The sequence below is a fragment of the Eurypyga helias genome, unplaced genomic scaffold (genome assembly GCF_000690775.1).
Source record: "Eurypyga helias isolate BGI_N326 unplaced genomic scaffold, ASM69077v1 scaffold51734, whole genome shotgun sequence".
Classification (NCBI taxonomy): domain Eukaryota; kingdom Metazoa; phylum Chordata; class Aves; order Eurypygiformes; family Eurypygidae; genus Eurypyga; species Eurypyga helias.
Window position 1 is genome coordinate 1,629 of NW_010247923.1, and position 11,635 is coordinate 13,263.

General features: G+C 40.7%; 1 protein-coding gene across 1 annotated transcript; it reads right to left on the reverse strand.

Moving 5' to 3' along the window:
• Nucleotides 1-720: 720 nt before the first annotated feature.
• Nucleotides 721-11,282, reverse strand: HMGXB4 (HMG box domain containing 4). Its single transcript, XM_010150857.1, has 11 exons — nucleotides 11,252-11,282; nucleotides 10,526-10,674; nucleotides 9,144-9,216; nucleotides 7,282-8,210; nucleotides 7,030-7,047; nucleotides 5,762-5,843; nucleotides 5,117-5,181; nucleotides 4,720-4,825; nucleotides 4,020-4,189; nucleotides 2,776-2,898; nucleotides 721-896 (listed from the first exon to the last, which is right to left on the reverse strand). The coding sequence occupies exons 1-11, from the start codon at nucleotides 11,280-11,282 to the stop codon at nucleotides 852-854; spliced, it is 1,791 nt and encodes a 596-aa protein (XP_010149159.1). The 3' UTR covers nucleotides 721-851.
• Between the last annotated feature and the right edge of the window lie 353 nt (nucleotides 11,283-11,635).

Sequence of the window (11,635 nt, forward strand, 5' to 3'; positions counted from 1 at the left end):
AAAATCAGCAGGAGGTTCGTTCTCTCAAGCCAATGTAGTCGGTCGATGTATCGCACTAACGACGATTTGGGTCCACGAGGAAAGATTAAATTCATTGTCATCTTCCACTTTACTTGAAACGCCAGCTGCCAGACCAGCCCGCTGACAATGTCCGCTTTTACTGACTGAGAAGGGGAGTTGCAAGAAGTGACCAAGAGGCAAAAACCTCTGTGTCTTTCATCAGCTAACCAGCTTTCCCCTCAAGCAGTAGATTTTAAACCGAAAACCAGTTAAAACTAGGGCTGGTGAAGAGTTCACTTCTATTCCTTGGTCCAAAATACATTCTCATCTCTACCTGCCCACAGAGTATCAGAATATTTTAGGTTGGAAGGGCTATCAGGAAGTCATCTGGTCCATCCCCCGGCTCAATGAAAGTCCAACTAGAGCAGGCTGCTCCTTCAGTTTTTGAATATCATCAAGGATGGAGAGTCAACAACCTCCCTGGGTCACCTAGTCCAATGACCCCTCTCACGGTGACGTTTTTTCCTTTGTATCGAGAAGTCCGTTCTCTGGCTGCTTCCCCCACTAAAGGATCGGAATTTAAGGCGAGTGTCTCAAAAGCTTTCTGAATTCTTCATACAAAATACTTTTAGATTGGAGGACATTTCACCCACCAACACAAAAGGGTTTTCTCAGCTTAACTTCACAACTTTTCATAAAATAGAAGTCAAATAGTTACAATCCTGTGTATACACTACACAGATACAAAATTTTAAAACCCTACACACGGAGCCCTTCGGGGGTGCCGGCGTAGTGCATATGTACACAAGTCAGTTAGGCAGAGGCTGAGTACATCCCAGGATCCTTTCCCATCAAAGTCCAGGCATGATGTAGGCAATATTGTCTAGTGTGTTTGACTGGGAAAAGAAATTCAGCATTTTTTAGTGTCAGGTAATGACCCAAAATACTTTTAAAAAGTGACATGAACAAGGGTACTAAGCATGTTCCCTTGTTCTGCAAGTTATGACAACCAGATCTGCCTAGTCATCACCGCCACTGCTAGGCTCATTGGCACATTTTTGGAAATGTAAGTTAAATAAAAGGTAGCCTCCTTATTTGTAAGCACCTGGAAACTATGAAAATACTTAAGGCTTTCCTCAAGTGACCTCCTCCTTACGAACTCCAGACTTTGCCTCTGAATTTGAAACAGGCCACATTGACCATATCACATCAACTGCAGGAAAGAGTAGTGATGAAGGACTTGAGCAAAGTTGTACAATATAAAAAAAAAATTACTTGACCTTACAGTCACAGGTTCTTTATGAAACTGTAGTGTAAAAGTAAAGAGAAACACACTTAAAACACATTCTTGCAAAACATAACAGAATTCTGAGAGTAAGAATTCTCATGCACAACAGAAAACAAGACCCAGCAGTATATTATCTGTACGTTCTTCAAATGCAGTATTCCAGTAAGCTCAAGCCTGTGGCTGGGTGGCTGAAGAAAGCCTTAGAAATGCCACCTCTTAATTGCCGAAGATAGAGGAGCTCGAGCTCCACCAGTCAAGATTTTAAAATGTAACAATGCCACCTACTGTCTGAAAACTTGAATTGCATTCTACGTGCAATATGACCACTGACAATTTTATCTAGGTCTAAAACCACCACCGTCATTTTATCTGATGGTAAAAAACAGAATACTTTACTTATTATCATGTCTGAATACCAGTTTTCAGAAGCGAAGGGGAAGTGCCTACAGCTCCATTGCTCCTTATAACAATAAGCTGGTCAAGTTCCCAACATGCGCACCGTTAGTCATGGGGTGTCACTGCTCTGAACACACTTGGCAAGCCAGGAGGGAAAAAAGCATAGGATGTTTTTCCATGGTTTAAGGGTGGGAACACCCCACTGACTCAGCTTTTGTGCAGACAGCCAGCTTGTGAGAGCTCATGGCCTAAGCTGTCAATTTTGCTGTTGTTAATACTTGGTTCTCAGAACGCATCGGTGTTTGGGGTGCCCTATTGTAACATGCCAATTCATATCCCATTTTTGTTGTTCTCTCAGACAGACTTGTTTTTAATCTCTTAACTTTTGCAGGCTATGTATTTAATTTTAATTTCTGCTCCTCTCCGCTGATTTATTCATGTCTCCTGTTGGCGGTACAACTCCCAATTCCTTTTACGCTGCTGTCATCCACATCAAGCTACACAGCTGCTACACAAGCTGCTGCTAAATCAGGGCTCAGTATCAAGTGTAGTTTAAAGTGGAAAAGAACCCATAGTTATGTAGTTCCTTAAAACAGAGACTTTTTCTTCCCTTGGAGAAGGTGACAGCCACATGTAAAAGGCCCTACTCATTCACATTAGGAATCCTGAGATCACAAGTTAATTTTTAGGCTACTAAGGGAAAAACAGATTGTGCGATACAGAGCAGCTAGAGGGTGTGGTTTATTTTTACAGAAAAATTAGAACTTCCAAAATACTGGCATGTGTACAGGTGCTTGTATTTGATTCAGATGGATGGATTCAGTCACTAAATCAGGACCTACATACACTGCAATCAATGCTACAAATATTAGGCCACTTGCCACTGGGAGAAAAAAAGTTGCATGGTATCACACAAGAGTAACATCTGAAAGCATTTCAAGAAATATTCCTCTATAAAAGTGTATGACAAAGACAATTTTCTTATTGCACTGGAATTATAATCACATCATAAGGCTGACTCATCAAAAAACTCTAGTTGGACTCTACTGAAATTAACAGTGCCAGAATGGAAATAACCACAAGGAACTCACCAAAACATGCTTAGGGCAGCCATTCAACTCAGGCAGTTGCGTGGTCAGGCACGCTAATGGGCCCAAAGCACAGATGATTGAATCTAGAAGTACTGACAAACTTCCTGAAACAGCCACCATTCCCTGGAAGTAAGGAAAGAAAAAAACTGAATGAGTACTGGAAATGATGGTTCTTACACAATAGTACTGATTCTCACGCAGATACAGTATCGTCATTCTTGAGCTCCCCTAGTCCACTTTCAGTATTTACTCAGTAACAGAACTATGCCACCCGCTTCACAGAGAGATGGCTGGCTCAAAACATTTAAAAGTCCAGTAGGCAACATACTGGTGTAGGAAGAAAGTAGGGGAACAGCAGAAAAGGTTAAAAAGTTGTCATTTGCATAAAACATTTAATTCCACAATTTTCTGTAATTTCTTTGCTATTTCATACCATCTATTTTGTTAACTACATGAGTCCTAAAGACAACAGTTGTTTTACTACTGAAGTCTAAAGAAGTGCTAAGTCTGTCACAAATGCTTTAGTCATCGGTGCCCTTTCAGGTAAGGGAATTAGTTTGTGTGCCTTTCGTTACCAGATTCTACTCTGGTTGTTCCTCTGAAGAACGACCTCAGTGGGCCATACCAGAAACAAAATGCAAGCACATTTATTTTACTGCTGATGAAACAAGCCAGCACAGCGGGATGAGATGATCACGCTAGCCATAACATTCCGTGATATTATTTGAGCCAAACGTGTTCTCCTTACAGGCCTGGCTGAGTTGTGGAAGCGCGTGTGGATGCATGCACAGAATCACTATCGACAGTAGGAAACCATTAAGATAAGGTACCTTCCATGTTACTAGGTAAGTTGAAACAATAGTAGCCTCGTCCCAAGCACTGGCAATATGACACTGCCAGAAAACAACAGGACAAGCAAAAACCATCTTGGTAAAGGCGGATGGTTTTCTATGAAGGCTTGAGACAGTAACAGAAACTGGACCAGAGACTGGCAACTTGCCTTCAAGGACCTAGAGCTGCAGAGGAGTCGTCTGTCTTTGATACCTACTGTTTACTGAGAAACAAGGCTTTTTATTTCACTGAAAACAAACAGCGATGCATCAAAGCAGCACAGCATGCCATCTCTGATTTCCTAACAGAAAGGCACTGGTTAACCTTTTAAGTAAAATAAAGTAATAACCCTCCCCCCAACCCTGTGTGTAGATTACATGACATCACTGTGACATTGCTGGTTACAGACTCGCCTCTGTTTCCTGCAGTCTGTGTCCGATGAGGCTCAGAGATTCACCCAGCAACTGCAAGTGTGCAGCTACGTCAATAGGCTCTGTCTCGGGGGCTTTGGCTGGGGAGGAAGGCACCACCACGGTGCTGGTGGGGGATTTCTTATGAGGAGAAATCACTCCTGTTGGAGAAGCTGGAAACACACGAATTAAAATTCCACATTGTCTTCTTTCATTCTTTTACTTACAAGCCTATTTACTTAGTAAAGTGCAAACCTCAAAGGCATGAGATGCTTGAACAGTTCTGTGGACTTGGTCCTGTGGTCTCTGGAGTCAAAACTTTCCTTCTGCATGTACAAAACATCTACCTCAGCTGAATACGATTTGGGAGATCTGACAACAGAAGTGTCAAGCCAAGAACAACCCTTTTCCCTCTAGCAGCAAACTAATCCCATTAGAACTTCCCGGCTGCCTCTTATTTTACGTTTCAATCCCTAAACTGCTAAAACGAATACCAGTCTGTGAATTAGAGAAAGAACCTTTTTGAAAAACACTGACGTCACTCTCACTTTCAGAGAAAAATTGGATGATTTAGATGTCAAGCCTTGTGAGAAAGCAGGTAGGGGTGTGACGCAGGAAAGGATCCTCATTCCTTATTCCACAGGCAACACTACCTTTCCTGATGAAGGGAACAAGACTAAAGCAAATCAAATGCATCAATTACCTTTTATTTTCGGTGCACCATCTGAAGAGGATGCTTTCCTTTTCACAGTGGTGGCTTCTGCTTTATTCTGTTTGTGTTGGAGATACTGAGCTTTCTGTTTCCAAACCTGCAGTTACCATGGTATGAAAAGAGAGATCCATAACATTAGGCAATTCTGTTACCTGATGCCAGGACCTGGAGGCAGAATGATGTTATGTAGCTAACTGGTGATGCAATACAACAAGAATATGGAAGCTTTTATCACCACAAGAGCACGGTTTCTACGCTTTCCATCTTTCCATACTTTGGGGACATAGGTGGCGTTTTTCAAGGTATGGTGACAATGCTGCCAGCATGTTCTGACCTAAGCACCTAGTTTACGGAAATAATTTCACACAAACATCTCACTCACACTCACCAGTTTATCCTTCTCAGGTAGCTGCTTCCACACTTCTGCCAATTTTTTACTTAGCTCTCCAAAGTCTAGCAGAAGGGAAGAAGAAAAATGTTTAAAACAAATGAAATCATAAAATCATGACGAGAGCATAGAAATGGTTTAGGGTAGACTTGGCAGTGCCAGGTTGTTGGTTGGACTCGATGATCTTGAAGGTCTTTTCCAACCAAAACAATTCTATGATTTACTGGCCAATTCACACATATTTAGGAAGCAACCCATTCCACAACTGGAACTCTCCATACTGTCCTGAAAATGATTGCCAGTGTGCATTCCCATTACTACTTAAAATGAAAACAAGCTGATACCAGGAATATGAAGTCATAGGTGTATATATAGGAAAGTGACACAATGAAAGTAACTCGTTAAGTGAAGAAAGGAGAAAGAGCTATCATTTCCTTTATCCAGATTCACAGTTTGGTTAAAATGCAACAAAATCAAATAATGAAATTAACTCCTGTCCTTCTGTCACCTCTATTCAAAGAAAATTGGCAGATTCTTTGCATTCTGTCAAATTAAGAGGTTGATATGAAGTAGAGATGATAAACTCCACTAATTAATCCAACTGGTGTATAAGCAAGAGAAGAGACAGCTAGATTATTCTCTCACCTATTCCAGGGTGCTCAGACACAATAGTTGTACGATATTCCTTACAGAACACTTGATAGGCAGACATGTTTTTCTTCTTTGGCTAGTCAGAAGAAAAGGAAACAATGATTTTTAATTATGATGAGACCTACCCAAATTCACTAAGAATTTGGCATTTATTGAAGACTTAAAGAAAGATGTGGTGCTTAGATCAGAACCTAAAAAAGCAGTGTTTTACATGTTCTGGCTGAATTCAGTGTTTATGAAAGCACAGGAACCAGCTAGAACCATTCTTAGTTGAAGGCTTATATTGCAACAAGCCTTATCAATGCATTTCATTCATAAGTTACCACCACCTGCTATTCTAAATTCAGGATCAACATACAACTCTCTCAATATATCTCAGGTTTTAAAACTTAAAATAATTTAAAAAATAGTATCTGTCATACTATTCATAGTACCTATTATAGATCTGTCAAAACAGTTCAGTGCTTATCATAATGTTTTGTTCCATTCCCTGCATCCTCACAAAACACTTCAAATTGGCAAGAAAATAGACAGTTTAAGTACACTGACAGCAGAGGCATAACCAGTTGCCAAGTCCTGATCACAGAAAACTTACCAAATAGAACAGAATAATGGCTGAGCAAATATGCCCATTTCCTGACAAAAAGCAATTTTTGTCTATCTGAACATAGAGAAGGTGCCCTTCCCCATTTATATACTTACACAGCTACAGTTGTAGCACCTGTAAACTCAGTCATAGCTAGCTACCGTTTCTTCTACTCACAGTTTTATTCACTAACCATGGAAACCTTAATTTATAAGTACAAGACAAAACCGGGAATGTGGTAGTCTGTAAGAATTAGAATTCCAGTTGAACACAGGTGTAAACAGGTAAATGTCCTCACTTCCCAGGCGAAAGCCTGATGCCTTTGTACAGGAACTGTGATGATGAACTAGATCACTAGTCCAAAAGCCTGTCTGGCAGTAGCTAGAACCAGCTACCTTAAAAAATTACGCAGTTGTGCTTGGTACACAACCTGTACCAAGCAAATCAAGTATAACCTTTTCAAAGAATCTCTATTGGCTAAGAGAATGATATATATTCCTTTTGTTACACACCAAAATCACAGTGGCTGACAAATTTTTCCAAACATGCTTCAGTGAAACCATCAATTCTGGTATTAGTTATCCTGCTGCTTCAATTTAACACTCCTTTGTAATGGAGTGCCTAATTCACCATTACCCATCACCCAATTTCTATTTTCCCTCCACTTTTTCCTTACTTTTTCTCTTTCTCTCTCCTTTTCTCTTTCTCTTTCTTTCTCCTTTTCTCTTTCTTTTTCTTTTTCCTTTTCTCTTTCTCTTTCCTTTTCTCTTTCTTTTTCCTTTTCTCTTTCTCTTTCTTTTTCCTTTTCTCTTTCTCTCTCCTTTTCTCTTTCTCTTTCTTTTTCCTTTTCTCTCTCTCTTTCTTTTTCCTTTTCTTTTTCTCTTTCCTTTTCCTTTTCTCTTTCCTTTTCTTTTTCCCATTTTTCAGCTTTGTCCTTCTCCTTGTCTTCCTTTTTCCTCTTCTTCTCACCTTGACCATCTGAGTGAAAAACAGCAGGAGGAGGTGGAGGAAGAACATAGGGGGTACTGGGAGGACGTGGTGGTGACATTGCTACTTCAGCTACTGCCACAGGAGAATGCCCAGAACTCTTTTTAGACTTAGAGTGCTTCTTCTCTCTGTGCTTCTCCTTGTCTTTTTTTTTCTTACTTTTTTTTGATTTCTTCTTCTTCTTGATTTCCCGGTAGGAGTCATCTATCACTAGCTCTCCAGCTTCCAACTCCCCACCGGAAGAGGAACCAGATTCTGGTGGTGGCTCTGCCCCTGAAATCTCATACTCGCTCCCATGGCCCTCTGAAAAAAGGGAGGTGTCTGCACCAAAACTCTCAGAAGGTGGATGTGGATCTGGAGGTGGTTTGTGCTTCTTCCGGGATGACTTCAGGAAGCTCTGCAGTTCATGACCCAGAAGGAATGAGCCTTGCTCATCTCGAGATGATTTCTTTGAAGATTTCTTTGCAGCCGCTGGTGCTGAAGAGTAGGAGAAAGAATCATCATCTGCTGCACTACTTTTATCTTTTGGTGAAAGGATGAGCTTCATCTTTAAACCATCAGGTTCACGAAGAGTAAGGGTCTCTGTGTTCACGTAGAGAGGTTTCATTTTTTTAGATTTGTGGAAGCTGCCATCGTCCACTGAGTGGTCCCCACTGCTCCCACTCAGCTTCTTCTTGTGGTGCTCCTTTTTGCTTTCGGAATGGCCAGAGGAAGAATAAGATGATTTTTCAGAGGTCTTCTTCAAAGACTTTGAGCTTGTGGCCAGAGGTGAGGTGACAGTCTTGAGTAAATCCATGGTTGTATCAGCTGAGGACGGGCTAGAAACTGCTTTTTTCTTCTTCTTTGATGGTAGATCCAAAGGCGAAACACCTGAAAAAGATCAAGAGAAATGTACGTCAAGATGATTCCCTTAAAGAAGAGGGAATCCTGCAAGATTTATGATTACAGCTAACAGATTTACAGCCTGCCTTAAGCAGATGATCTCTGAAGCTTGTAGCCAGCTCAGCACAGCCTTACTGATACAATTCAGGAGCTGTAACATCCAAGCTGGTCACGTAACTTGAGGCAGGAAGACAGAGTAGGAAGTTCTTGGAAGTTCTGTCAAACTCTGTATTCTCTTGTGAAACAGCTATTTTGATGAAAATGTATCTTATTAAGCCTGAAATTACACCTCAAGTGCAAGGGTTTTGTGCCATTTTTTGCTGAGGTGAGACCAATGAATTGGAAATACAAGCTGTTTTCATTCTGAAGACAGATTTTGACGACATTTCAGCTTGGCTTTCTCTTTTTCAAAAAATAGGTCTTAAATCTGTTAAACTTTTATGAACAGAATTGTCATTTTCTGGCCAACTTATTAATTGTGAGAATAATTTCTGTATTTAAGAAGAATTTCTGTATTTAAATTGAACCCAAAAGCATTTAGTTTTCACCCAGATGCATTCTATCTTTATAAATTCAGAAAAAGTAATAACTATCTGCAAGGAAAATTACAGTCTGTAATGCAATAGGGAAAAATGAAATGCAAATAACAAAAGGGAAGGTATGGGTTAGATGACCACAGCTTGTAAATAAAAAGGAGGATGGAAGATCTCTTGCCCCAACAAAGGCATCTTGTTAAGGTAGACTCTGCATATATCTTTTGCTGTCTAGTGCTGATTGGCGTCAGGTTTCCGATTACTTGTCCAGAAAAGTTGATGTACTTTTCCCCCATAAACCACAAAGCTTGACAACACTGGTTTAACAGCATCCTTTCCTCAAAGTCATGATCTCTTAGCCCCTTGCCCTGCCCGATTACTATCTTACCTCTGTAGGAGAACTCATCGGAGTGCTTTCTCTTCTTTTTGTGAGGTTCTGTCCCTGGAAAAAGCTCACTGTCCTAGAATAAGAAGAAAAATGTTGCTGACAAACAAGAGGGAATAAGATTCACATGGGCTACTGACACAGGTGATAATTTGTAGGATATAACAAGAGTTATTTGTACCACTGTAACATCAAGGAACCCTAGGTATGAAACAGGATCATTATTCTAGGTGATAAAACAAGCAAAGGAAACATACTCTGTCCCCAAGAACCCACAATGTAGGTTTTAAAGTAAAAGACAAAAAGCATGGTTCAGATAGGTGGGAGAATACAAAAAATGGCATTAGTAGGATTGGTTTCAGCACATCAGCCACCTAACCAGCATCAAGCTTTCTAGAGGCATGGCAGCACAACAGGGCTATAAGGAAATTGGAAAGACATGCATCTATAGGGAGCTCCCGCCCAATGAGAGGAGCAATACACAAGAAAACTTGACAAAGCACATTTGAAAGTGTTAAGAAACGGGCAATGAAAGGCAGTGCTTGGAGATCAGCTGGTGAGTTGATAAAAGACAGACATCTACCGCTTAATAAAGCTAGTAACTAAGCATGCGTAGGCTGTCAAGCCTTGGAAATGAAGGTGAGCAGTTCATGTTTAATATGTTGAAGAAGATAAAAGAAGTGAAAAGAGGTACAGAGAGGTGACCATTAAAATTATCGGCCAAAAAATAGTGACCTTAATATGTCATGTCACGCAATTATTATTTGTCTCTTGACCAATTTATGGTCTGAAAATTAAGCTCCTCTACAGAATTCCATCTGAAGGGTAGAAGATTTTCATTTTAAACTAGAACTTCTTTTCCAGATTAAAAAAAAAATACAACAATCACAAGATAGTCACCTTTGGGCTAACAGCAGAAATTTTAGCTCAAAGAGGAGAGTTTTGAAGAAACTTAAGTTGTCACTACGTGATTTCAGAGTTAAGGCCCCAAGGAGGTGAACAGGGCAAGTTCATACCTCTTGAGCTATCGTTTCAGGCTGTCTGCAGGATCAGGAAGACAACAGTGCATCAGTTAACATTATCTTCATCCTTTGCTGGCTATTTATATAACCATAAATTCTAAAAATCTTACTTTTCTGTGTAAAAAGCTATTTGTGCCATCTTACAACTTGCAAGGTTCTACATCAAGGCTAGGATAGCACCCTACTACCCTATCAGAATCAGTTGCAATTGGGATTGACCCCTTCCATTTCCCCAGGAAAGTTACTGAGCAATACAGAACACAGTTAGCTGCTCCTGCTGTCTTCTACATGCATTTCTGTATAAAAAAGAACGAGAAACCCATCCATCCCATTCCATCATTAGCTTTACACGTATCTGTATACCTTCAACCTTTTCTCTGAGGGCTTCCTGACCTGAGTTGCTATTTCATCTTCCTCTTGCAGCAGATCCTTGTAAGAGCGCTTTTTCTCTCGCTGTATCCTGGCAGTTGCCAGCCCCGCGTCATCAACACTTCGGTCACTCACTAGGAACTCTAAGATTTACGTGAAATGGGAAAAAACCAGAAGAAATTAAGTACCTCATTAAGGAAGGACTGACACGTGGACTATGCACAAAATCACAACAGACAGTGACACAAAGTGATACACAAAACCAAACAAGCAGTGGAGCCTAACCAATAATAATCTGTGCTGTATGACCACAGGGATGGGGCTCAGTGCACTAATGCTGTAACACAGTCACTCCAGATTTCATTTCTAACCCCTGTATATTTCTTCCTAAAGACAACTGGACCTAGAAATGTTACTATGACTAAACATATCCCTATCCCTGGTCTCCCATTCCATTGACGTGACAGGAAGAAGAAAGGCTGCAGTGGCAAAGTGTCCAATCAAGGTGTCTGCATTAGGAAATACCACCCATTTCTCTCAAGTGACCTGGAAGTCAAGGGATTGGGATCCTCCGGCAACTTGGCCAGGTTACATTTAAGGGCTTCACAGCAGACTAGCTTCCTTTCCCGCTCTGGCTGCATGGCCTAGCAATGGCTGCAGAGGGTACCCTTTCTTTTTGGTTTGTTTTTGGCAACTTCTGAGATTATGTAGCAGTCATACCTTCTTTCTTCCTGGAGTCATCATAAGCCATGGCGGTCCTGCAGGAGCCTGAGAATGTGTTGCCACGTCTGGGCTCTTTGCCCCGTTCCCATCTACAGGAGAAGGTCTGAGAAACAGAGAATGAAAATAACCCTCCCACAAAGACGAATCACGATGTCAAATGGGAAACTCCCTCAGAATCAAGTGCAGAGTCTCCGGAAGACAAAGGAAAAGGAAAGGAGTCTACCTTCTGCTCGGTTCATGCTCACCCTTCAGGCTTGACAGAATGTTTTTTGAAAATTAAAACAGAGGTTGTTCTTCTATTATATTAAAGACATAAAAGACTACCTCTTCCTTGTAAAATCTCCAGACCACTGAAGTAATTTATTTACAAAAATAGAAAGA